General features: G+C 55.3%; 1 protein-coding gene across 1 annotated transcript in view; it reads right to left on the bottom strand.

The window, feature by feature from the left end:
* The window catches only part of ADAMTS2 (ADAM metallopeptidase with thrombospondin type 1 motif 2), a 102,418-nt gene that overhangs the window by 25,805 nt on the left and 49,242 nt on the right, over nucleotides 1–27,371 (bottom strand). The window contains exons 4-6 of the mRNA XM_056115704.1: nucleotides 23,371–23,579; nucleotides 10,473–10,556; nucleotides 388–544 (exon numbers count right to left, since the gene is read on the bottom strand). Coding sequence (XP_055971679.1) covers nucleotides 388–544; nucleotides 10,473–10,556; nucleotides 23,371–23,579 — 450 coding nt within the window. The remainder of the gene's footprint in view (nucleotides 1–387; nucleotides 545–10,472; nucleotides 10,557–23,370; nucleotides 23,580–27,371) is intronic.

Consider the following 27,371-nt stretch of genomic DNA (forward strand, 5'->3'; position numbering starts at 1 on the left):
AAGAAAAATAACTTTCCAAAGTGGGAAAGTCATTCCAGTGCATGGGCACTATAGAGAGAGTACTCAACAGGATGTACATGTACTCGGCAGGCAGAGGCTTTGTTTGAGCCACAGGCACTGCACGGTCCCCAGAGCACTGAGCCTTGAGTAGACCCTGAGCACCTGTGAGTGTGGGGCACAGACAAAACCTGGAGGGAACAAAAACCCCAACATTTCACGACCTGGAGATCTTTCCCTGAGAGGCCATGGGGGGAAATGACGTCAAGAGCGGTGGTTTCACAAAATGAGGGGGGTCTCCACACTCACCCCCACTGGGTCCCTCCAAGGCTCCGTTATCCACGCCGCCTCCCCCTTCCTCCCCCTCCCTCCCATGCCCCCCCCACTCACCCTGCATGCCCGAGGGCCCAAAGTCCTGCCTGGTGAGGAAGATGGCATGGTCATGGTACTCGTCATGGTCAGTGTCTGCCTTCTGCTGTAGGTAGGCCCAGCGGCACACGTTCTCCAGGCTCTGGGAGGGGTTCCCGATCTCGATGAGGCTCGTGGACTGGGGTGGCACAGAGGAGAAGGGCTGGTTTGGAGAGGCAGGTGGAGACTGGGGGCTGACCAAGCAGCAGGGTGAATGGCTTGTTTGGTTTTGTTTTTATCTCTTGGGGTCACACCCTGTGATGTTGCTCAGAAGTTATGCCTGAGTCTGCTCAGGAATTACTCCTGGCAGTACTCAGGGGACCATATGGGATGCTGGGGATCAAACCCGGGTCAGTCGTGTGCAGGGCAAACCCCCTATGCACTATGCTATCGCTCCAGCCCCCACAGCAGGGTCAATGGACTCCCGATGTCGGAACTGCCCAGAGGCTCAGGGCCCCGCCTCCCAATTTGGGTCTAGGTTTCTGAAGGGCAGGCGAGTCCTTGGGGACAGCTGGGAGCTGCTGACATCAGCATGTAAGGAGGATCGCTGAGGCAAGGGAGCATGGCGGGAGCATGACCGATGGCTGTGGGCATGGCCAAGGTGTCGCTTGGTGACTGGGCCATGGCCAAGGGTGGCCCAATGACTGAAACTCAGGGCCAAGATGCCTGAGGCTAGGGGTGACCAGGCTGAGACCTGGTGCCTGGGAATGGGGCTGGTCACCACAGTGGGGACTGACTCCTGCAGCCTGCCCCCGACTCTGGTCTCTTCACTCCCCAAGGCAGGAAGGGGAGCTTGGAAGCCCCCCCACACACACACGTAGCCGGCAAGCCCACATCCAAAGCTACACCCCATCACCAGATCCCAGAACACTTCCTAAAAGACTATAATCTCTGGGTCATTCAGGGAACCAAATCGTCTTTCCTAAATATGGATATTTGAGGGGGTTGGGTCACACCCCAACTGATGTGGCTCCAGCCCTGACCACATCAAGTGTGTCCCCCAGATGCTCAGAGCCAGTGTGAGCCGGGTGCCACATGCCCTCCACCCTCCCAGGCCCGCCTAGGGCACCGTTTTGAAAACCCTGGGGTGAAGGTCCACATGTGTGTACAGGACCTTGTTCCCACCTTCCAGGCTCACCCCCTCCCTGCTGAGGTCCCTTCCCACACACCCGCATACGGGGCTGCCCTCCCGGCCCCTGGCATCCCCTGGCAGTTGAAGGGATTTTGCCACTGTGGAGGCTGATTGATTCGACTCTTTGTATTGATCTGCGTCTGGTCTCTGCCCTTTGCAGGGAACAAGCCGCATGGGAGTGGGGAGAGTGTGTGTGTGGTGAGGAGGTCCGGGGCACACGTGTTTCGGGACCTCACTCCAGGTTTGGGGATTCTAAGAAAACTTACCCTCCCCCAGACAAGAGTCGAAAGGTGCTGCACAGAGCTGGAGTGTTCTGGGAAAACAAGTTCTAACAAAAAATGAAGATGTGGGTTCACTCCTTCCTGTTTCTCTGCTGTCGAATTTTCTCAAGACTTCCGACTACCCAAGGTGGGCATTAAGGAATCAAAGGGGTGCAAGTGGGGGCCAGGGATGAAGAGCAGAGCTCTGGGATGGCCCCCAGGGTGCCCAGCACCCAGACAGTGCCCTCAAACAGCCTGTGTTCAGATGCAAGCGCAGAGGAGAGCCTGGTGAATTTGGGGAAAGAGTTCCTCATGGGTAAAGAGGAGAAGAGGGCAGGAAGGGGATAGGGGGCAGGGGTGGCTTCTTCATTGTCACAGAATTGGGACAAGGAGTGGCAGATGAGCAGGAGAGGTGGGAGGGGGTAGAGTCAGGACTTGGAGAAAGCATTCCAGGTACTGTGCCAAGGGTCAGTCTGGCTTGGTGGGTGAAACAGAAATTCCTTATATTTGGAGTTTGGGTCACAGCTAGCAGTGCTCAGGGCTGACTCCTGGTTCTGCACTCAAAGTCACTCCTGGAGGGGCTTTGAGGATCCTATAAGGTGCCAGGAATATAACTCAGGTTAGCCGCATACAAAGCAGGGACAGTACCTGCTGTATGATCTCGCTTTGGTCCTGAAATTCCAAAATATTGATAAGGGGACCCAGCGCAGCCACCCATGGGTGTCAGCCTCCTAGACTCCAGGCACATGCTGTTCTTGAATGATGGCACCCACTCTATGATAGCTTCCAGCAGCACAGAGGCCAGTGAGGGGGCAAGGCTGGGCTCCAGGACACCCTCACGGACAGAACCATCCACCAAGACTCAATCTTTTCTACCTCTGTGCCACCACCAGCCACAAGCACAGTGCCACAGACACTGCCAACCTGGCTGTGCTTCCACATGATGAGACTGGAGGTACGAGGAGCATCATCCCCATGAGCACAAAAGATGCACCAATTACTAGCCCCTTCCCTGCCACTAAGAAGCATATTGAAGGCTGGAGAGCTAGCACAAGGGCTAAAGCACTGGCCTCATATGCAGTCGCCCCTGGTTTGATCCCTGGCACCACACTGAATTACTGGAAACCCACCAGGAATGATCCCTGAGCACAGTGCCAGGGGTTCAAATCTAAATCATAAACAAACAAACAAAAAATGCACATTGAGAGTGACAAATGGCCTACAAAGTAAGAAGGTAGGCTAAGGGGAGTTCTGAGTTTGATCCCAGTACAGCATAGAGGGCATCCGCTCCCTGCTCCATCCCCTGCTGGAGTTGTCCTCGATGACCCAAATCACTCCCCCCACTTCTCTCAAGATGAGTGTCCTGATTGCCTGCTGAAAAGCATGGCACTTGCTCCCCTCCCTGGGTGGGGTGTAGACTCTTGGGGTAGGGGGTTCTGGCACTGCAGGGAGCAGTACCCCAGACAGCAATGTTGGTGGTGCCACCTGATGTCCTGAGTTAAATTCAGGCAAGTGAAAAGACTCACTTCAAGTTCCACCCAGAGAGAAGTAGAGGAGGGGCTGGAAGCCTGGGGGGGAGGTTTGTGCCTGCCCCTAGGAGGGACCAGTAATAGCAGTGCAGAGCCCAGAGTAGTCACCAGATGGCGCTGTCACTGCAGAGATCTGAGCTGGCCACCAGGTGGCGCTGTCGCGATAGATTTCCCCAGCTGGCCACCAGGTGGCGCTGTTTCAATAGATTCCCCAGCTGGCCACCAGGTGGCGCTGCCGCCACAACAACAGAGGCTCCAGGGCAATCTGCTCTAAAGCCAAATCCATGCAAGAAGCAGGTGGTCCACATGACTGTCTGAGTGCTGTTTCCCTGGGAGAGCTGAATTCCTTCTACAATTTCCCTCTGCAGCCCAAAACACCCACAGGGAAGGGGATCAGACCTGCAGCTGGCCGGGCACCCCTTGACCACCGTAGTCCTCCAGGGCAAACCTGGACACTACCCCCCTACACACCTCAGCCCTGTCCAGCAGAGACTCAGAGTCCTTTGACAAGTACCACCACCATGTTCTGAGGTGCCTTTGCACAATGGGAATAGGATGGAATGGGGACTGAGTCTGCCTACCAGCTGGTACCTAGACTGGCAGGAATCTTGCAGGGCTCGAGCATGCCCCAAAGCCTCTGGCTGCTGCTCACACAGAGTGGGAGTTGGGGTGCAGAACTTTCGGGGTGGGCCAGAAAGGCAATGATGGCCCCGCTCCTTTCTGTTCTGTCGTGTCTTCCTCTAAGACAGAATTTTTCTGTCCCCAAATTTTCACCTCTAAAGTGAGACTTCTGAACTAGAGAGATAGGATACAGCTTAAAGTACTTGCTTCGCACATGGCTGACCTGGATTTGATCCCTAGCACCTCATAGGATCCCCTTAATCCCACAGGGAGTGGTCTCTAATCTCAGCCAGATGTGGCCCCCAAGTCAAAATTAAATTAATTAAAAATGTGGTGCCAGAGAGATAATGCACAGGGGAAGGTGCTTTTCCCGCATGTGGCTGATCCGAGTTCAATGCCTGACACCACACAGTGTCCCCTGAGCACAGAGTCAGGAACCGACCCTGAGTATTGCCAGGTGCAGCCCAAAAACTCCAACTAAAAAACCCTTGACACTCCTCCCAACACCCACTGGCTGGTGGCCTTGGCCGCTTGCTGTCCTCGCATCTTTGTGCCCTACTGGCTTTGGTTTTCAGCCTCTGAGGGGGGAAAAATATTTTATAGAAAAAAGAAAAAAGAAAGCAAAAACAAAAATCCCAAAATGAACTTGCTCAGTGGCTTCTGGTACCTTCTCAAAAAAAAATCAATTGAAAAGCCAGTTGCTATGCAACCTACAAGTGTCGCTCCCCGACTGATGGCAGATTGCAATATTGCATCCTATAAAATAAGATCGTCTCTCTGCTTTGGCTGGGCGGGGGGGGGGGGGGCGGCAGGCATTTCAAAAATGGAGGAAAATGTTTTCAGGAAAACTTGCCCCAACGTGCGCATCTCATAAGCTGGGAGACAGACGATCTGTCACTCAGAGAAGTGACACCGAGTGGAGGAGGAGAAGCGGACGAGCAGAGGGGGGTGGGGAACTGGTCTGCTTCCACTGAGCTCTGGGCAGACTGACTGGCTGCGGACCAGGACGTCTCCTTCCTCTGCCCCTGGGTAGCCAGCTCAGAGCCCACCACCACCCCCCACCCTGTCCCTTCAGCATGCCCTGGACTGCAGCAGGGTACAGCCCTGGGCTGTCAGAAGCTCTGTCTACTGCCGCTTTGGGTTGGGTTGGGGTTGGGCTTTGAAGGTCCCTGCCTGCGAGTGACATGGGGTCTCTCCTGGCAATGCTCGGGGGAGCAAGATGCCAGGGCTGCACTCTGTGCACCTGCCCCAGGATCTATGCTCGGATTATCAAGACAGAGTCGGGGACTCTGCCTCTGTTCTTTTCCCTCCTTTCCCTCCCTCCTGTCTCTCCTCCCTTCCTCCCTCTTCTCTCCCTTCTTCCTCACTCTCTTCCTCCCTCCTCCATCCCTTCCCTCCCTCCTCCCTCCCTTCCATCCCTCCTCCCTTCCTTCTCTTTCTTCCCTTCCTCCCTCCCTTTCCCTTCCTTCCCTTCCTCCCTTCACTTTCTCCTTCTTTTCCTTCCTTCCCTCTCACCCTTTCCTGCCCTCCTTCTCTCCTTCCTCCCTCCTACCCTCCCCCACACACACACCCCTGGCTGTGCTCTGGAACTATCTCCTGCTCAGGGGCCTGTAAGTTGCTTCCCTTAGTGCTCAGCCAGTCTTGTATTTCACAGTAAACGTATCCTTCCCCTTGGGAGTAGCAGCATTTGTGTTTTGGGATTTGCCTGGTCGATTCATACGAGTTCAAAAAGATTCATAAAGAGTTCATACAAATTCTTTATAGACAAGGGCATCTGGGCCAGACTGCAAATATTTTTCTTGCTTGTTTGTAGGTTTGTATTTTGGGGAGAGGGGGCCAGTCACACCCAGCAGTGCTTGGGAGCTAGTCTTTTTTGTTTGTTGTTTTTTTGTCATACCCAGCGATGCTCAGGGTTTACTCCAGGCTTGGTGCTCAGGAATCACTCCTGGTGGTGCTAGGGGGACCATGTGGGGTGTCAGAGATTGAACCCAACATGTGCAAGGCAAACACCCTACCTGCTACACTATCGCTCTGTACTCTGGAAGCTACTCTTGGCTTGTTGATCGGGGGTCACTCCCAGTAGCACTGACGAAACCGTGTGATGCTGAGCTCGAACCCAGGGCTCCTACATGCAAAGCCTGTGCCTTTTGAATCCTCCATTGGGTGCTTTTTTTTTCTTTCTTCCCTTCCCTCTCATCACTGCAATAAATCTGTGTAATACTCACCCCACACTTGGTTGCCCAAAAGAGATCAAACACTTTTCTCGTGGGGCTGGAGAGGTAGTAAACTAGGAAGGGCACCTCTGTGCCTTGTATGTGGCTGACCCAGGTTCAATTCCTGGCATGTCATATAGTCCTCCGAGCTCTGCCAGGAGTGATCCCTGAGTACAGAACCAGGGGGAAGCACCACTGAGCACTACTGGGTGTGGACCCCAAACAAACCAACCCTTTGTTGTGCCAATGGGGAATGCTAAACCTTCGTGTCACTGTGTGGGAGCTGGGCCAGGGACCCAACTCAAAATCCACAGCCGAGAGGCTGCTGCTTCACTGCTAAGCCGCACTCCTTGCCCCATGTTTTATATTTTATTTGGGCCACACCTGGCAGTGCTCAAGGCTCACTCCTCACCCAGTGAGGCTCACGGCTTACCCAGGTTCTCCAGCATGACTCTGCTGGGCTCCAGGGACCATACGGGGTGCCGGGGATTGATCCTGGGTTGGCCGTATGCAAGGAAAATGCCCTCCCCACTATACATATCACGCCAGTTCCTCAAGGGTCACTCCTGACTGTGCTGAGTGCTAACTCCTTTCTCTGTGCTCAGGGAAGACTCCTAGCTCTGTGCTCAGATCTGACGCCTGGCTCTGTGCTTAGGGCTGGCTCTTGGCTCTGTGCTCAGGGCTGACTGCTGGCTCTGTGCTTGGTGATTGCTCCTGGCAGGGCTCAGGCGACCCTGTACAGTGTCAGGGATAGAAACTGGACCTGTCACAGGCGAGGTTAATGGTTTCCAAGCTGTCCTGCCTCTCGCGCCTCAGGGTTCTTATATTTTCAGTTTTCTAATCTTCCTGTTTACCAATCTTGTCTCTGAGATGTAAGGATAGGAAGCATGTAAAAAAAAATCACGATTTTTGTTTCCTTGACTTGTCCAGCCTCCATAGCACGTTCCCCTGGCCATATGGCACGTGGCATATTTCATTTACTACAGAGGAAATGTCCGTTTGTCACACACGATTTGCAACTGTTCGACCCTCCTTTCTGCATCTCTCCCACTTCCTCCAGCCCAGAGCCTCCTGCTTCCTTCAGCTGGTCTGTGGGTGCTTAGGCAAACACAGTCGGATTTTAATTAGTTTCGCTTCCTTTGAGGTTTGAAATCAATCCCCTTTATGATTTGCTCGCCTTGGAAGACGTTCCCAGCCCTTCTTGAGCCTAGATGATTCTAGACAAATGCTGTGATGCTTTCCTCCGATTTCTAATTATTAATCTGGGAAAACTCCCCTTCACCTCAGCATTGGCCCCCTCCCCAGGAGCAGTTTCAAGGCTCTTCATTAAATTCGCCACCGTTGGAGACTCTTATTATTTCCCGCCAGAGCTCCTACTTCTGTCTTGTTAGAGCCTTTTGCAGACGGTCATACTTTTGGCACCTCTAATAAAAGGGACTTTTCTCTCCCTCTTATCCCTTTTTCCAAAGGCATCCATGATGCTTAGATGTTGGTGTTTGCATAATTGTCCTGCCTGGCCATGCCACTGAGTCTCATGAACCCAAAGAGTTTTAGTATGAGTTCTTTTTCTAAATTGCCTTTTTTTTAAGTCTCTCTCCTCTTCATCTTCAGTAAGAATTATTTCTGCTTTTGCTCTGATACAGTTCAATGTCATACCATGTTGACTAGAGTTTTCGGAATCTGTGACAGAGTGTTGCTTTTTTTTTTTTTTTTGCTTTTGGAATGCGGGCGGGGTAGGGGGGCACACCCGGCAGTGATCAGGAGTGATTCCTGGTTCTGTGCTCATGAATGACTCTTGGCTCTGTGCTTAGGGATCACTCTTGGCTCAGTGCTCAGGGAACACTCCTGGTTCTGTGCTTGGGGGTCACTCACAGTGGGGCTTGGGAGCCCTCTACAGAGCCAGGTATAAAGCCCAGGTTGGCAGCATTCAAGGAAAACACCTTCCCTGCTGTACCTGTGGAATTTTCTTTGTTGACTTATTTGTTTGGGGGATGGGATTCATCCCTGAAGGTGCTCAGAGAATACCTCTGACCCAGGGTTCTGGGCTCTCTGCTTGTAGGACTGGGACGAAGCTTGCTGTGGTACTTTCAGATACGCGTGTTTTCTCTTTCTACCATAAAGTAAAAAGTCGGTTGTCATGTTCCCATCTGTTCCTCATTCTCCCAGATGGCTCAAACCCAGGCGCTACCTTCCCTGCCATGAGAGAGGAGATCCCATATGCCTGCAGAATCAGGGGGCCTCAAGTCTCCTGGACCTTCTCTCGGGGGGTGGCAGTCCCTCACTCATGCCTTTGCACATGACACTTATCCATTTGTACACGACACCCAGGGCTTTGCACATGACACCCATTCCTTTGCACATAACACTTATGGCTCTACACAAGACACTTGTCCCTTCCCTTGAACTCTGCCTCCCCAATAAATCCTCAGTTGAACTTTGGTCTGGGTCTCATCCCCCCACCCCAGTTTCTGGCTCCAGACCGCCCCCCACCCAAGGTTGGCACTTCTGCCCGCCCACTGCCAGCACAGAGTTCTGAGTCTCCATCTCACAGAGCCCAGGGCACCTCACCCTCCCAAGGGGCCCTCGAGGTTCTCTTCTACCCTGTTCCCACGCATGGCTGTGCCCTCTGCAGAGCTTGGGGCCACTCCCCAGACAAACACCGGATGCTCATTCCCTCAGGTCATTTCTCCCCGTGATCCAGCCCTTTATGGCGCCTCGGGGGTCCACAGCCTCAGGGAATGGGGACCAGAGCACCCGCCACCCCATCATGCAGCTTCTCAGGGACCCTCCTGCTCCTGTGACCCACCCCCCCAGGCTCTGTGGGGATCTCGCTCCCTCCCTCCCCCACCCAGCTCTCTTCTCTTTGCTCTTTCCTTCCTTCCCTCTCTTGTCTTCCCCCCCAACTATATCCCTCTTTTCTCTCCCCTCTCTTCCTCCTTCTCTGTCAACCCCTCTCTTCCATTCCTCCTCCACCCTTCTCCTTCCTCACTCTCACACTTCCCTTTTTCCGACCTTGTAACCCTCCCCCATGACCTATGAATAACGAGTGCTCCTCACCTCTCCTCCCCAACTAGTACCTGCCATGAAAATTGAGGTTCCGGGGGATTGCTCCTGAGTTCAGGGGTCCCATCTGGGGGTATCTACAGTGCTCGGTGTCAAGGAGCTGGATATGACAGGGAGCCTCTGTGCTCTGGAACTAGGCGACTCGAAGTGAAGAACGCCCCAAAGAACATCCGTGTCAGGGAGAGTCTTTGGGGTATTTGCAAATGAGACTCTACACCAATTTGGAGTCTGACAACTTTTGTGATGACACTGCTGTACCAGGGGTCCAACTTGAGGCCTCACGTGTTCAAGGCCTGTGTTCAATGACTTGAACCACTTCCCTTCCATCTTTCTTTTGGGGCATTGTAAAGTCAGTGCGTAAAGATATGGGTGGATTCTGAATATGTAGATATGTATCCTGTATTGCATTTCCTTCCTTAAGAACTCCTTGGAGGGGGTGCTGGAGCGATAGCACAGCGGGTAGGGCGTTTGCCTTGCACGCGGCTGACCTGGGTTCGATTCCCAGCATCCCATATGGTCCCCTAAGCACCACCAGGGGTAATTCCTGAGTGCAGAGCCAGAAGCAACACCTGAGCGTCGCCTGGTATGACCCAAAAAGAGAAAAAAAAAAAGAATTCCTTGGTAGTAGCAGAAGAGATAAGATAGCCAGAAAGACGAGAGCCAGGAATCAGCCTTAAGCACTGCCAGGTGAAGCCTCCAAGCCATGATAATCATAATCATCATCATAATAATTTGCCAATGAATAAAATGCACTGGGAAAAAACCCAAATCACAAACAGATGTTGACAGTTAAAGGGCAGGCCAGTGGCGCTTGAGGTGGCTGGGTGGGATGGAGAGATGGAGGGAGGGTAACAGGTGAATCCTGGGCTACCTTGTGAACCTGCAAACTTACGTGTCACGCGTGTAGTGGAGGTGAAGGGAAATACGTAATTGCGGTTGGTAACAAGGTTTTTGGCTTCAAATAGGAGGCACAGGGCAGCTGAGGGAGGATGTGGGCGACCATAAATGTTTTAGGAGGAATCCCTCTGGAAGGGTCAACCAGTCTCATAGCGGTCGGAGGTACAAATGTTTGCACAAAAGGCAGGGTGGCACCCAGAAGGTGCCAGATGGTTCTAGAATAGAACCTAAGAAAGTTCTGGAAAGTACTGGAAGGCCCTGAGAAGTTTTAGAAGGCACCAGCACATGCAGAACGTCATCAGAAGCCACTGGAAGGTTCTAGAAGTTACAGAAAGGGACTAGAAGCACTCACCTTGGTGTGGCTCAGCAGGATAATTCTCACCAGCACAACGTTGATGTGGGCCCCCAGGGACTCGTCGTGGTAGATTTCATTGACCTGAAATACAATCAGGGAAGGGTCAATGGAACCAGGGGACCCTCAGCCCAGCCCAGCTCTGCAGAGTGTCTGGCCCCACCAGCTGCCAGGCCTCTGCCCACCTCTCCGCCTCTCCTCTCCCTTTCTGCACCCCACTCGCCTGGGTGACGGTCACCCTTCCTTGGTGGAACCCCTCCCACCTCTACTTGAGCTCAGATGGGTCACTGAGCCCATTATTTGTTCTCACCTCTAACTGGGACAAGACTGAGATTGACCATGGACTGCAGACCCCAGGGAGAGGACGGTGCATGGATATCACTCAGCAGGGACCCTCCCAAACAGTGCTCCAGAGGCTGGAGCCATTCATGGGAATTCACAGTCAATGAGATGTTGTTCAATGCAACAACCCCAGAATGAGATACTAGAGACACAAAGGCTATGCGTGTCGGTGCTCAGGGGTTGTGCAGTGGCATGTGACTGCTATTTCCCCAGCATTTTAATATGTGCATATATAAAATAAACATATACAGATATAATATACACAGTGCATGGGTTAAGTCGCTTGCCTTGCACATGGCTGAGCCCGGTTCTATCACTGGGGCTACCATGAGAGGGCACACCTGAGCACAGAGCCAGGAGCAGCCCAATTGTTCGCACCATCAAGACAAGTAACAAAAATTGGGACCAGACCAATAGTGCAGCAGATAGGGCATTTGCTTTGCACACGACCCACCAGGATTGGATCCCCGGCACCTTATGCGGTCCCCTGAGCCCTGAGCCAGGACTAAGCCCTGAGCACCGCTAGGTGTGGTCCCAAAACCTAAATAAACAATTCATTCTATTCTTCTCAATTTAATTTGTGCTTTGTTTTGTCTTTGCGCTTAACACATCTATTATGACCAGATGCCCATGGATTCCACCAGGGACCAAAGGAGTTCAAGGCACAAAATTAAAATATAAGGTGCTGAGCGACAGCACAGCGGTAGGGTGTTTGCCTTGCGTGCAGCCAGCCCGACCGCGCCGGGTTCGATTCCTCCGCCCCTCTCAGAGAGCCCAGCAAGCTACTGAGAGTATCTCGCCTGCACGGCAAAGTCTGGCAAGCTCCCTGTGGTGTATTCAATATGCCAAACACAGTAACAACAAGTCTCAAAATGGAGACATTACTGGGCCCGCTCGAGCAAATCGATGAACAACGGGAGGACAGTGCTACAGTGCTAAATTTGCTTCAACATGACCAAGTGGGCCCTTCCCAAAAAATCCTGCAGAGGACCATGGGGTGAGGCGGGGGCTGACACAGCCTCCCTTCCCGTTAGCCCCCCCCCAGTCCCCCAGGACGCTGCTGGAACACCCACCGCCTGGAACACCCTGCTTCTCAGAGCCTCTCCTTCTGCCCCCCCACCCCCAGAGACGCAACGTTTACCATCTGTATCTTAGCAACAGTCCTTGCTCTCTGCAAAGAATAGGAAGACCCTGGGGAAATGTGAGCGTTAACCAGGAAATTCAGAGCTAGGATGGATGGGCAGCTTGCCAGACTCGCAGCCTGGCGTCCGGGGCCGGAGCAGGTGCGGCTCACCGGCGGGGAGAGGCGAAGTGCAGCGCACGGCGGGCTGCAGGGTGAGGCTAAGGCAGAGAGCTGACAGGTGCGGTGGGCTAGGGTGGGGTGGGGCTGACGTGCAGGTGGGCGCCTAGGAGCGTGCGATGGGGCTCGTGTGAGAGGTGGGAGTAGGGACTAATGCCGCAGAGCTCATATGCGAGGGTCCGGCCTTGATCCAGAGACCAGCAGTGAGTGGGAGACAGCAGCTCGTAGGAGATCTCTCGGACCCTGTACCAGCCTTCTCACCGGGCACCTCAGATGAGCGGGCGTCCCCTATGCGCCCACTCCAGAGGAACCCCCGCTGGCCACAAACTGAAGACTCCATTTAAGCGCATTAACGGCCTTGACCCAGAGACTCACAAATGAATCTCAAAATGGATTAGCTCCCTACAGCAATGTCTCCGGACCCCAATCATTTACAATTTTATGGGTTTTTTTTCTGCTTTTGGGGTCACACCCGGCGATGCACAGGGCTTACTCCTGACTCATGCACTCAGGAATTACTCCTGGTGGTGCTTGGGGGATCCTATGGGATGCTGTGGGTCAAACCCGGGTAGGCCACATGCAAGGCAAACGCCCTACCTGCTGTACTATTGCTCCGGCCCCTCATTTACAATTTGAGAATTCCAAGACTACACGGCCGCAAAAGCAGCCGCACAACTTCTCATGATATTCCTAATAAGCGATAGAAAAGAAATTTTCTAGAACCAGCCTGTGGCAGGCAGGCTTGAATGGTGGTGGGAAAATTAGAAATCATGCTGTTGGGAAGGTGTCATGGTGGTGGGATTGGTGTTGAAATATTGAATGTGATCAATTAATGTGAACGACCTTACGAAAATAAAATTTAAAAGTTAAGAAGAAAATAGAGCTAAGATGCTGGGAAGGGCTAAGTGAAATGCAGGGTGGGGCTAACACGGGGTGGGGGGTAGCTAATGGGAAGGGTGGGGTTTGCGTGGAGGGGGTCAGTGTGAAGGGTGGAGCTAAGGCAAGGTGCGCAGCTACCAACGGGTGTGCAGAGCTGGGCTGACTCGGAGGTTGGCGCAAACGTGGGAGGTGGAACTGGGGGTTGTGGGGGCTGTGGCTGTGGGTGTCAGCAGGGTAGAGCCACAGTGAAGTGAAGGGGGGTTCTCCAAGGTGGGCTCTCACGGTGTGTAGCCTGGCTAACACGCAGGGCTGGGAGGGGCCGACATACACTGTGGGCTGGCTCCCAGGACCCACCCTCACCCCATCTGGCCAGTAGTCCCCTGTCCAGGGCGTAATGGGTCCCACAAGGCTATGATTTGGTTCCTGCCTGGCCCTGGGTCTCTCAGGGAAAGGCACATTTGTGGTAACTGGCTTGGGCCTTGTGTCTGGGGAGAGTGGATGGGTGCCCACATCTGCCGGAGACCCTCTGAACCCACCACCCCCACCCTGTCACTCACAAGGTGGGCCTGCAAGCTTCCCCCACCCACAGGCTAGCCCACAAGTCCCTATAAACCCGAATCTCGGGGCCGGAGCGATAGTACAGCAAGTAGGGCATTTGCCTTGCATGCAGCCGACCTGGGTTCAATCCCTGGCATCCCATAGGGTCCCCTGAGCATCGTTGAGTATGACCCAAAAAAAAGCAAAAAAAAAATAAACCCCCCAAAAACCCGAATCTCATCCACTAGCACTGTGAGAAGCATATCCCGGTGTGGGAGGGGATGTCAGTGGCATCACCGAGGGCCCCATGGTGTTTGTCCCTAGAGGGTGTGTCACTGAACCCCGGCCCTAAGCTGAGGCTCTGTGGGGCCAGGAGCATGCAACTCTCAGGCTTCGGCATCCGGGCTTTCCCTCTCCGCCTCTGCCCCCCAGGTGTGGCCTCCACAGCTCTCTAAGCTGCGAAGAAGGGGCTCCCAGGACGTCCAGAGAGCCTCCCCCTAACCAAATATCCCCTTAAAAATAAAAAATCAGGGGCTGGAGCGATAGCACAGTGGGTAGGGTGTTTGCCTTGCATGTGGCTGACCCGAGTTTAATCCCTGTCATCCCATATGGTCCCCGAGCAACACCAGGAATAATTCCTGAGTGCAGAGCCAGGAGTAACCCCTGAGCATCACCAGGTATGACCCAAAAAGCAATAACAATAATAATAATAAATCAGAAGACTTGAAGAGCCAGCCCCCAACTGTGCAGAAGGGACCCCTGAGGCTCATGCCCCACCTCCAGAGAAGTATGGGAAGGCACCCTAGTGTCCAGGCCCATCTCAGAAACCTCCCGAGGCCGGAGCAACAGCACAGTGGGTAGGGAGTTTGCCGACCTCGGTTCAATCCCTGGCATCCCTATGTCTCATGAGCCTGCAAGGAACGATTCCTGAGCACAGAGTCAGGAGTAGTCTCTGAGTACTGCTGGGTGTGCCCCAAAATCTGAAGGAAACAAAAAAGAATTCTCCTATTTCTCTCCCATCAGCCTGTGGGACCAGATTGAAGGTCAGCACCCTTCCCCCCAAGCCCCTCTCCCCACACCCACACACAGGCTGACAGGGGCCAGGAAAGGAGACAGGTCACACACATGGTTGGCTGGGAGGGGGCACCAGACTGGGGGTCTCCGCCCTCCAAAGCAAACCCACCATCGGCTCTGGCTCCTGGGTCTCCTGGCTGCCAGCGGCTCAGGGGCAGGGGCATATAGGGGCAGCCCCAGACACCCAGGGAGAGGGAAGCTTCCAAACTCCCCAAGACTGGCCACAACGCCAGCACGCTCAGACCATCTCCCCGGAAACCTGCACCCCCTTGGCAGGCAGCTGAGCCATCCAAACCAGGCCCCGACTCTCGCTCTGCAATATAGACCGTGGGGGCTGGACGTCAGGGGAACCCCCCATTATCTACCCCTCAGCTGGTCCCTCTGAATCCCAAAGCACAGCCTCTTGCCTTCTTTGCAACACGAGGGGGTGTGGTCAGCCTAGACAGGACCTGGGGACACGGGGGGCAGCCCAGTGGGGCAGAGCCCCCCCAGGCTCCCCCATATCTGTCTGACCCTGGGTAGGCAGACGGTGCGAGGCATCTCGGCTGTTGTGTGTTCAGAGCAGCCCAGACCCCCTTTGGGGGCCCCCAACCACACTCAGTGTCCCAGCCCACCTCACAGACAGCCCAGCCTGGCCCTGGCCCCTGATCCACTGCCCGCTCCTTGGGTGATGTCTAATGTGGTAACACCCCCCTCCCCCACCTGCACCCCTAGCCTCTAAAGTCTTGAAATAGCTGAAGAGCATTTGGAGGGAACCAAAAATGCAAAGCAAAATAGATGGCAAAAGATGGGAACTAGGGGCTGGAGCAATAGCACAGTGGGGAGGGCGTTTGCCTTGCACACGGCTGACCCAGGTTCGATTCCCAGCATCCCATATGGTCCCCTGAGCACTGCCAGGGGTAATTCCTGAGTGCAGAGTCAGGAGTAACCCCTGTGCATCGCCAGGTGTGACCCAAAAAGCAAAAAAAAAAAAAAAAAGATGGAAGTTATTTTTCTCCCTCTTTCTTCCAATGCTCTCGGGCCTCCTCACTGCACATGGAGTCAAACCTGCACTCAGGTGGCACTCTGCTTCCTCTCACGCCATCACCCTCAGAACCCAGTTACTCCAGTGTCTCTTACCTTATCAGCCCCAGGGCCTTTGCACTTCCTGCTCCCTGGCATCCCCCAAACTCAGGGCCTTTGCACTGGCTGAGTTTCTGATTTCTCAAGCTTTTGCCTCTCCTCCCTGACCCCTTCCAACACAAGCCCTGAAAGCACCCTCTGAGTTACCAATCAGGTCTCCCACCCTTTGCTGGGGTTCACCCAGTGTTTCATATCTGCCCAGACCTTATTGCCTCTCTCAGCAGTCTGACTGGTCCTGCCTCTCCCCACTCACACCAGCTGCCCTCTCGTCCCTCCCCTCTGCTCAGCAGCTCCGGCACTAGCTACTTCCCAGTTTCTCAGGGGCCTTGAAAGGAACAAACCCGGCAGGTGTGACATCCTGGGTTTGATTCTCAGTCCCACTTGGCCCTCTGAAAAAAAAAAATTAGTCATTAATACAGCTGACCTGGGTTTGATGCCTGAACACTTCCAAGATTGATCCCTGAGCACAGAGCTGTGAATGATTCCTGAGCACAGAGCCAGGAGTGATCCCTGAGCACAGAGCCGAGAGTGATCCCTGAGCCCAGAGCCGGGAGTGAGCCCTGAGCACAGAGCCAGGAGTCAGCCCTGAGACAGAGCCAGGAGTGATCCCTGAGCACAAGGCCGGGAGTGATCCCTGAGCCCAGAGACGGGAGTGAGCCCTGAGTACAGAGCCGGGAGTCAGCCTTGAGCCCAGAGCCAGGAGTGATCCCTGAGCCCAGAGCCGGGAATGAGCCCTGAGCACAGAGCCAGGAGTCAGCCCTGAGCCCAGAGCCAGGAGTCAGCCCTGAGCCCAGAGCCAGTAGTGATCCCTGAGCACAGAGCCGGGAGTAAAAGCCGTGAGCGCTGCCGGATGTGGCCCCCAGGCCCCAAATAAAGAGTTGAATGAATGAACGAGTAACTGGAAGAACAGAACTAGGCAGAAATGTGGGACAGCCCCAGAGACCCCCAGCTCAGAGAGCAAATGCCACCTCCCTCCTCTAAACCCCCCCCCGCCCCAGACACTGCAGGCGGGACGTGGTACGGGTGCAGCGTGAGCGAGCCAAGGTGCCCTTCAGCCCGGGCTGGGAAATTGATCCTGGAATCGCTCGGCCTCGAGGGAAGCCTTCGAGCCGCAGCCTCTTCAGCGGAGGCAGCCCGGGGCGCGGGCTCTGGGGGGGCCGGAGGGGAATCCACCAGCCAGTCTGTCGGGCCGTTGGCGGCTGCCAAGTTTCTGCTGTGGAGCGGAGGGGGGGAAGGATGGAGGAGGAGGGAAGGACGCAGGAAGGAGGGAAGGAGGCGGCAAGGACGAGGCGAGGCTGCGCAGACAGGGAAACAGCAGCCTCTGGGGGGGGGTGGGATTTCGCTAGTCTGCTGGGCGCGGGAGCCGAGGGCCCTCTGCCCTGGGTGGGAGCGCAGAGATGGGAGAGACACAGCCAGCTGGCATGACCCTCACGGGGAGCACAGTTGGGCCTGCAGGAGGGCCTGGTTCCTTCACAATACAAGACACTGAGCTGAAGTGCACCCCCCCCCTCGCCCCCCAAGAAGGCCCGGGCTCCCCCGCCTCACTGCACGGTGACAAACCCACCACAGATGACCCGTGCAGACTGCCCGGAGCTAACAAGAGTAGGGGAGGGGGCAGCGGGGTGCTGGGCTAGCCCCTGTGCCTTGCCTCAGTTTCCTCATTTGTCATGTGGGTACCTGCCTAGTCCTCACCTGCGACCATTTCCAGGTGCCAATAAGGAGGACTGTGATTTCCAGGGCTGGGTGGCAGACTGCTCTGCGTGCATTTGGGGGCTGAGGTGGAGAGACTGGGGCCCCTCCCTACAATATTTTTTGGCTTTTCGGGTCACACCCAGCAATGCACAGGGGTTTCTCCTAGCTCTGCACTCAGGAATTACTCCTGGCGGTACTCAGGGGACCATAAGGGATGCTGGGAATCGAACCCGGGTCGGTCGCATGCAAGGCAAATGCCCTACCCACTGTGCTATCGCTCCAGCCCCTGCTCCCTACATTCTTGATGTATCAGGACTGAGAGTGCTGAGATGCCCCTGGGAGATGGTGGTGGCCAAGCCAGGGGAACTCCAGGTTATACCTAGCAATTCTTGGGGGTTGAACTCAGGGCTTTGTGCACAGAGAAACAAATTTCAGAGCTTCAAGTTCACTCCCTGGCCCCAGTCCTAAATCTAAAAATACTCTTTTGTGTGTGTATGTGTGCTTTTTGGGTCACACCTGGCGATGCACAGGGGTTACTCCTGGCTCATGCACTCAGGAATTGCCCCTGGCGGTGCTCAGGGGACCATATGGGATGCTGGGAATCGAACCTGGGTCGGCTGTGTGTAAGGCAAACGCCCTACCCGCTATGCTATTGCTCCAGCCCCCAAAATACTCTTATTTTAAGGAATTATTTTTTGTGGGGGACAGGGGGGTGGGTTGGTCACACCCAGTGGTGTCAGGACTGACTCCCGGCTCTGCACTCAAGGCGGATTCTTGGCTCTGTGCTTGGGGAATCACTCTTTTTTCCTTTTTTTGAGTCACACCTGGCTCCGTGCTCAGGGATCACTCCTGGCAGTGATCGGGGAACCTATGGGGTGCCGGGGATCGAACCAGGCTCATTCAGTCACGTGCAAGGCAAGCACCTTCCCCACTACACCATGGCTCCAGCCCTCAGAGATCACTCCTGGAGGGCCTGGGGGCCATATGCAGTGCTGGGGACTGAACACGGGTTGACCATGCGCCAGGCAAGTGCATTCCCACGTTCCGCTCCCTGGCCCCTACACTGACCGTGTTTAAGTGACCAGCAGAAAGCCACCACTAATGCGCGAGCGGATGCTTACTGCCCCCTCGGGTCACTGCAGTGTCTCATTTCTTAATTCTTTCAGCCACATTCCCCACCACTTCCTAATGCCCCAGTCGCGCCCAAGAGCACCTTTCCATGAGCTACAGAATCCGTGCGGTGGGAGGCGAGGGGGATGGGGGGGAGTGTCCTGTGTGACAGGACGCCATGTTCAAGCCCACACCCCGGGTGACATGTTCCCACCCTGGGTCCAGTTCTGTAGGGCAGTTGGAGACAGAGGGGTGGGCCACCCCACAAGGGAACCCCCCAGCAGTTTCTCCTGGATTCGCCTTCATACAGTGTCATCAGGGTTTATGCCGGGGAGTGTCGGGGACCCTTGGGGAAGCGAATAATTTAGGGAACTGCCTGGGGGTTTGGGCGCGACCTCTGCTTCCACCAGCCGGACCGTCCTCCACAGTTGCTGTTCCCCAGAGGAGGGCATTTAGGTGATGAAAGGCACTTGTGGGCAACTGACCCAGGTTCAATCCCTGTACCACAAAGGCCCCCCCCCAGCTCTGCCAGGAGCCAGCCCTAGGCACAGAGCCAGGTGTACCCCCCGACACTCAGCCCAGTTCTCCCCTCTGGTGTATCTGTGGGGAAAGGAGGGAGGGGGGGAGTTCTGTGCTGTTTTTGTTGTCACCAGGACTGACACTCATCCTCCTGTCCGCTCTCCCTGGCTCCTTGGTGCTGACACCTCCCAGCTCCCCCCCACCCCCCATCCCAGGACAACAGACAGTTTCTTGACCAGCACTCAGGGCCCGGGGGGTGTCTCATATTTCAGCAGTTTCTTGGAGTCTGAAATGTACCTGGTAGGTTCTAGAGGATATCTTCTATTTAAGGGGGTCCTGAGGGTGCCTCACACTTTGAGGATCCCCCAGTGAGATGCCCACAGGCAGTGAGTGAGAAGTCATCATCGGCATGGCAGCATTGAGGTGCAGCCTAGACCCCACCCAGACATGCGCTCTGCCGGCGGGACCAGGTGCCACACCCTCAGCTCCCTAACCCTGGGCTTTGCAGAGAAGCCAGAGATTCTAGGGCCCTTGGGGAAATGGTTGCAGTGCCCATGTCCTGCTTCTCCCAGCCACAGCCCTTCCCGCCTGAACCCCAGGCCTGGGTTTCCACCATGTTCTGATTCCCCAGCAGCCTGGAAACCAGCAGGAGCAGGAGAGTCTGGGGGGCCTGGGAGTGAGGAGAAGTGTCCTGTTCCCCACAGCATCCTGGGACTCAGTTTGGACTCACACCTGTACTATCTCTTCACTCCCCACTTTAGAATTTGTTTTTTGTTTTGTTTTTTCTGGGTGGATGGGGGGAAACGGGTTCATATCTCCCAGACCCATCCATGAAACCCTCCCCCACCCCTCTGCTTTCCTGCTGGGGCCAGTTAAGCCCATTCTCCAATGGCCCCCCTGACCCTTGACCCCTTATACTGGAAAGTGGTCCGAGTGGAGCTGCCGGGCACTGACTGTCTGCGATTCCTGCCAGGGCCTGGGAAACCCAGCCTAGCTCCAGGCTAAATCAGGAAAGAGATGAGGAGTGTAGCCCAAATCCTGGCACAGAGACTTGGGGGACATATTTGGCAATGCTGGGGGGTGCTCCCGGCTCACTGTTCACAGGTCACTTCTGGCCCGTCTCAGGGCTGGACTGGGTGGAGGTCAAACTCACACCACCCAGGGGCAAGGCCTGTGCTCAGGTTCTATCACCTTCTCTCCAGCCTCCCGCTGGGTCGTTTTAAACTGTCTATTAATGGGCCAGGGCCAGGGTATGGCAGGGAGGGCATTTGCCTTGTATGCAGTAGATCCAGGTTCAATCCCCGGAATGCCATATGGTTCCCTGAGCCTGCCAGGAGTGATTCCTGAGTGCAGAGCCAGGAGTAATCGCTGAGCACTGCTGAGTGTGGCCCCCCAAAATGGCGGGGGGAGGCGGGTTAACAAATAGATGCTAATTTTTTTAAAGTGGCTATTATGATCAGCTTGTTCTTTTCATTACATTTTCATTACATTTCACAGAATCCTCTCCCCCTGCCCCCGCTGGAGAAATGGTTTAAGAGACAAGCTGCTGAACTTACACACAACAGACCCCAGTTGGATCCCTGCCACTCCAGAGGGACCCCCAAGCACTGCCAAGAGTGACCCCTGAGCATTAAGCCAGGAGTCAGCCCAAGCACTGCTTGGTGTAGTCAACCCCTCCCCCAAGAAAAGGCTCCCTCAAGAGACTTCATGGGTCCAAGGAGTTGACCAGGCGGGGACTAGGGGGGGTGGGCGGAGGTGGTCATGGAGTGTCTTCAGCATGAAGACCATGACAGAAGGTTTGTCCAGCCACAGGGTCTCTGAGGCTGAGGGAAGGGAAGGGGTACCCTTCTGGCCAGGGATGGTAGCCATGTTTCATATATGGAAGGAGGAAGAAGAAGGGAACAGATTCAGGGTTGGGGGGAATAAGAAGCAGGAAGAGGAAGAACAGGAGGAGCTGGAGGAAGAAAGGAGGCCAGAGGAGGGCGGGGAGCAGCAACAAGGAAAGGAGAGGCAGCAGGAGAGGCAAGGGGGCAGCTCTGAAGAGGAGTCAAAGGTTCCCATGAAGCTCAGCCAACCCTTCGGCCCTCTCAGCCTCAGCGTCTGAAATGGGAGGGACAGAGGCGGGCGTGCAGGGGGCGGAGCGTACGCCACCTCAAGGATCCTGGGACCCCAAGTCCCTCTCCCCACATCTAGTGACCAGTCTTTCTCACTTCCAGACATCTCCCCATCTGGACCCTTTCTGGGGTCTCCTCATACACTTAATCTTATTTCCGCCCAGGACCTTTGCACAGCCAGTTACCCAGCAGCGCTCGGGTTTCAGCCCTCCTAGATGAGCCCCGCTTCCCTCCATCAGGCTAGAAGTTCCTAATGGGTCATTTCCTGCTGGCCAGGACTTTGGGGAAGAACTAACCCCAAATGAGGTACAAAGTGTGGGGGGGAGGGGAAGTGGGCGAGGGGGGAGATACTGGGAAGGTAGGTGTGTACAGCTCATGCATGAAGCAGACAAGCTGTGTAACTCTGGGACTCAGAGCCTCCACCCCGGTCACCAAGGATGAGTGAAACGGTGTTACCTGGAGCTGCACCAAGCCAGCACCTCCCAGCCTCTTTCCCTTCCCCTGCTCCCGGCACAGGGGTGTCCCCAGCACTGCTCTGCTCCCGGGACAGACTGTGTGCCCCAGGGCCGATCAGATGCTCAGCACGTGCCTGGTCCAGACCAGCTGTGGCCTCTTCTGCCAACCATGGCAGGAGCAAAGGAAGAGATGGGGCTGGGGGAATTCCCACAGTCGCACTAACTTCTGGGAGAGAGAGGGGCTGATCATAACCTTTCAGGGTCACTGGGCCACCCCTACATCCCCATTTTCCCAGTTGGGATCAGCTACGTGTTGGGGATACTGTCTCATATAGAAGGATGAAGATTCTCCCAGGACACAGGGCAAAGGTGGAAACTGCCCCATCAAGCTGCACACAGCATTCCCCCCCTCCACAGAACTGGGCAGGAAAACCTGAACACTAATAAGGCTCAGGAGATGCTCAGGTGATGCTGAGTCTCAGAGGAGAAAGGGAACGTCTCCTGCAGTTCCCCCGACGACCTCGAGGCGGCGCCAGGGCAGGGGCTGGGGGAGCATCAGTCGCTGACAAGATCTAAGGTGAAAAAGATCCTTTTCCTTCGGGGTTACCATAGGCAAAGTGAGGTCTCTTTTGTACAGTCACAGGGGCAATTTGGCTTATAAATAGGGACTACTCCTAGCTCTGCAGGCTTGGGGCTCTGGGAACCAGCGGGGAGGGCCCAGCACTCCCACAGCGGAGCCTGCATGCACAACACAGCTCTGAGCTATCTCTGCGGCACTGGAGGTTTTTATTTTATTTTTCATCTTTTTTTGGTTTTTGCCCCACACGTGGCGGTGCTCAGGGCTGTCTCCTGGCTCTGTGCTCAGGGTCTGGGGGTGCTCTATGTAGTCACGGATGGAGCTGGGGAAGGCTGCCGACGAGGCATCTACCTCTCCGGCCCCGTGACCAAAGTGTTTGAAAGGTAAGCTTGGTTTCTCCCTGGAACCTGGCTGCTGTGTCCCCTGAAACTATTCCCTCACACTGAAGCCCTGGACACTGTGCAGAGCCACAGTCCTAGCCCCACCTGGCCTCATCCACACCCCTTTTACCCTGCCTGGCCTACTAACCTGCCCTGACCACGCCCAGTGACAGACCACTGCTCAGCACTGCACTGCCCCTATTTCATCCTCCTTGGGCACACCCACCGACACAAACCCTGTCCACAGACGGACCACGCCTACTCCCGCTCTGACCACGCCCACCAGTGCCGGTCACGCCCACAAATAGACCACTCCCACCACGCTCTGGCCACACCCTCCAGAGCGCACAAACCTGCCAGATCACCCCCTCACCGTCACCTGCCCGACCCAGTCACACCTACCGGCACAATCTCCACCCACAAACGGACCATGACTACTCCCGCCCTGGCCACACCCTCCAGCGCGCACAAACCGGCCAGACCCACGGCCTCTTGGTCACCTGCCCCACCCCAGCCACACCCATCAGCACAATTCCGCCCACAAATGGACCACACCCACTTCCGCCTTGGCCACGCCCTCCAGCACTGGTCACGCCCACCACCAGACCACGCCCCCGCCCTGCTTGCCTTGTCCAGTCCGAGCACACAAACAGGCCAGATCCCGCCCCTCCCTAGCCACGCCCACCAGCGCCAGCCACGCCCACCACCAGACCACTCCCTGCTTGCCTTGTCCAGCCCCAGCATACCGTGCCCTGTCCAACCCAGCCAGGCCCCGCCACGCCTGCCCCTCCACTTACGATGTTCATGAGCGTAAGCAGGTACTTCTGCACATGCTCCTTCCCGTGGAACTGGACAACGGAGTCGTCCACGCCCAGCAGCACCTCGATGTTGTAGTCGTCCTCAGCAGTGTGCCTGCGCCGCCGCGGGTGCCGCCTGGAGCTGTTGACGTGCTCCTCCAGGACACCCAGGGTGCGGCTGAGGCTGTCCAGGCTGGCCCGGGGGACCCCTGCAAGGACGCAAGACATGGTCGGCATCTGCCACCCCGTAGGCCACGTCCGGCCCGGCCCAGCCCACTGTTGGCCGGGTGGGGGCTCAGTCTCCACACCCCTGTGTGAAAGGGAGGGTGAGAGTGAATCCATTTGCACAAATCCCTTCGGGCGGAGCCTTCCCTGCCCTGCCCCCACTACCACCAATAGGCATCCCAGGGTCACTGCGGGGCTGCCAAGCTGTCCATCGGGATCCCTGGCCTCTTTGGACGGCGTGTTTGGCGGAGTCCCATGACCAACGCCTATCCCCACCCCCCCCCCCCCCACACACACACGTACATCCCGCAGACGCGGCCGGGTAGGGCTAGGGGCCGCAGCGGCAGCACAATCACCCTGCTAGCTGCCTGGAGCTGGTTCAGGGCTGTCCTGGCGGCTGTGCTCTGACAGGGACTTTGAGGAATTGTGACTCTATTTTTACACGTTTATTTCCTTGCATTTCCAACCGCTGGGGACAGCTCACCTTCAGAGCCACCTTGGGAAGGGAAGAAAAGCCGCGATTTCCATAAAAACGCTCTGCTGGGGGAGGGATGGGAAGAGAATAATCTGGGTAACTGCAGATAGTCAGGGCAAAATCTGGTCACGGAGGTGCCTCCTGAACCCACATGGCAACAACAACAAATAAGTGAGGGGGGGGACGTATTTTGGCTAGAAGGCTGCCAAGGCCTGGATTCCACCCCCAACACCCCCCCAACACTGGGGGGCTCCCCAAAGCGCGTACCCAGTGCTGCTCAGGACTTATTCCTGGACCTGGGCTTGATTATCAGTCCCAGTTCTCTGCTCAGGGCTGATTCCTCACCACGCCCAGGGACCACTCCTGGTGCTGCTCAGGAGATCCTAGGAAGTGCTAGGGATCAAACCAGGGTCAGTTACTTCCAAGGCAAGTGCCTTAACCTCTGTGTTACCTCTCTTGCTCCAATCATGCCCTTTCTTTTCAAAGACCCCTGCCTGCCCAGAAGACCCTACAATGGTGCCTGCAGATTGCTGAGGAGGAGACGGGGAGGGAACTGCAAGAAGAATCCTAAACTTTGGAAACCAAAAGAACTGTAGCACTGTCCTCCCGTTGTTCATCGATTTGCTCAAGCGGGCACCAGTAATGTCTCCATTGTGAGACTTGTTGCTAATGTTTTTGGCATATCGAATACGCCACAGGGAGCTTGCCAGGCTCTGCCGTGCGGGCGGGATACTCTTGGTAGCTTGCCGGGCTCTCCGAGAGGGACAGAGGAATCGAACCCGGGTTGGCCGCGTGGAAGGCAAATGCCCTACCCGCTGTGCTATCACTCCATCCCAAAAGCATGGCTCTAAAACTTAGCCTAAGCAGAAAATGGAAATTCTCATCATCAGCTTCCGTTAAAACTTGGAAGAAATCTCGGAAGAAATTGCAAAAACCCAGAACACTCCACCCCACAGAATACTTATTCCTCCTCATCTGCAAGAGAAACACAAAGGGCTGTGTTTTGGTACATCATAATAAGCAGCAAAAAATAGAACAGGAGAAAGGGTTTACCAACAACTGTGCAATGAACACCTCATCCCTGGCTGCCAGATCTAGGATCAACAAAAATAATGATTGTGAAACACCATGTAAATAGCCACGTCTAAAGTTCTCCAGAGAGGTCAGAGAGGGAGGACAGGGCTGACGGGACTTGTACTTGCTTCACATGTAGATGACGGCATTGCCCGCTGAGTCCCACCAGGGGGCGCCCCAGAGCATAAAGTCAGAAATAGCCCTTGAGTCCCACCAGGGGGCGTCCCTGATTACAGTGCCGGGAAGAGCCCCAGGTGTGTCCCAACTCCTGACTCCCCATGAAACACAGTGAATTCTATCAGGTACACCAATTCAGAGCCTGCATAAGGAGCAAGACTGATGCTCAATAACAGGGTCGGCATGGGTGGGAGAGGCAAGCTGGGGTTATGAAAAGGCAGAAACGGAACTGGAAATAATGCAGTGCGGGCTGTCTACTCTCCCTACTCAGGTGCGGGGGTACAGGGTGCAGAACCTGACCGCATTCCTGGTTTCTGCAGCTGGTGGAGCTGGCTGGCATCCCACCCACCTAGCACCCACCCCCGGCAGAGTCAACTCTTCCACATGGAAATAACCAGCCCCCAGCAAGTGTCCCCAACTCTGATCCTTAAGGTGAGAAGGACACACAAGTCACGCAGAGGCAGGCTCTGGAGAGGGGGTGGGATGGGCTGGGGAAGCTGAGGCAGGTTTGCCCTGAGGGGGCCCCTGAGCTCCATACCCCACTGGGGTGCTTTGTTAAAGCAGCTCACAAGGATGATTTCCTCCCCACTCAGCAATGTGGAGCTCATTTCTGCAGCCCAGCAAGTGTACTGCATCCCCTCGCCCCGTGTGCTGTTTCTACCCCCACAAATCACCCCCTTTGAAGGCCATGGAACAAGAGGCTGGGGAAATTGCACCCCAGCCTCTCCCAATTCGCCCCACCAAGGCAGAGATGGGTGGTCTGCGAGACTGCATAAGGGACTCCACCAACACCCCAGAAGGCACGAGCCAGTGGCACAGATTTGGGGCAACTCACCCCCACTTCCAGCTCCTAGGGCTCAGGGGAACCAACCCCACGGCTTGGGGATGCCCACCGCCCCCCCACCCCCCAGTCCAGGCAGGCCAGCAAAGCTCCACGCCAAGCACTGGTTATGGGGAGTTAGGAACAGGGTGAACTGAGGAGGGCGGGGGGCACCATGGAGTGCGCTGACTCCACTGTGGGAGATACTCAGACCCTCAGCTCTCAAGCACATTTTTTTTGCCTTCCTGTCTCTCAGCCATTGTGACCCAGCTATTTCAAATGGGTGTGATACACAAATGATAAATATTCACAGAACACACATATACATGCAATCACACAGATACATGCATTGGTCATGTGCACCACAGACAGTCCACACATAATTACATGCACAACCACCCACACAACCACACAGAACCATACACACTCATACATTCACATGCACACAATTACCCTACACAACTACATGCACAACCACCCACAATCACACAGAACCACACTCACACCTGTACACATGACAATGTGCACAAATAATTTCCACACAATCACACATGCACACACACAATCACACAGAAGCACACACACACACATGCCTGAGCCATCATGTACACACACAATCACACAGAACCACATTCACCTATGCAGACACAACCATGTGCACACAGAATCACTCCCAAGTGCATCCACCGTGCCCTCCACACTCAAGGATGCATACACAAATCATGTGCTCACACACAGTCACACCATGATGGTGTGCAACCAGCTCCTTGCACAGTGGAATATGACACGATTCGTTAAGAGAATAAAATCTTGCCTTTGACTGCAATGTGAGTGAAAGAGGAGGGCACCATCTTAGGGGGAGTGAGACAGAGAAGAGTGTGAGTAACTGGCTGTTGCCGCTTGCCTGAGGTGTCTGAACAACTCAGCTAGACCAGAGGGCAGCACTGGGCAATACCTGGCCCTCAGCCGCACACCAGAACTCAGCTCACCGACCAGTGATGGTGGGAGGAAGAAGAGGCTAGAGGTGACCACCGAACAAGGCGTTGGATGGTCTTGGGTGCTTCAGTGGGGGGTTGGGGTGCAGTCACTGTGCTTCCAAAGTATCCACATGAGCACTGAGATGGCCCTGTGAGGACCACTCTAACTGTAGGGACAACAAAACTCAGGTCTCAGGGACTGGACCTAGAGTACAGTGGGGGGGTGGGGGACGGCGCGTGTTTACTTTGCACG

The sequence above is a fragment of the Sorex fumeus genome, unplaced genomic scaffold, assembly GCF_029834395.1.
Source record: "Sorex fumeus unplaced genomic scaffold, SorFum_2.1 ptg000029l, whole genome shotgun sequence".
NCBI classification, from domain to species: Eukaryota; Metazoa; Chordata; class Mammalia; order Eulipotyphla; family Soricidae; genus Sorex; species Sorex fumeus.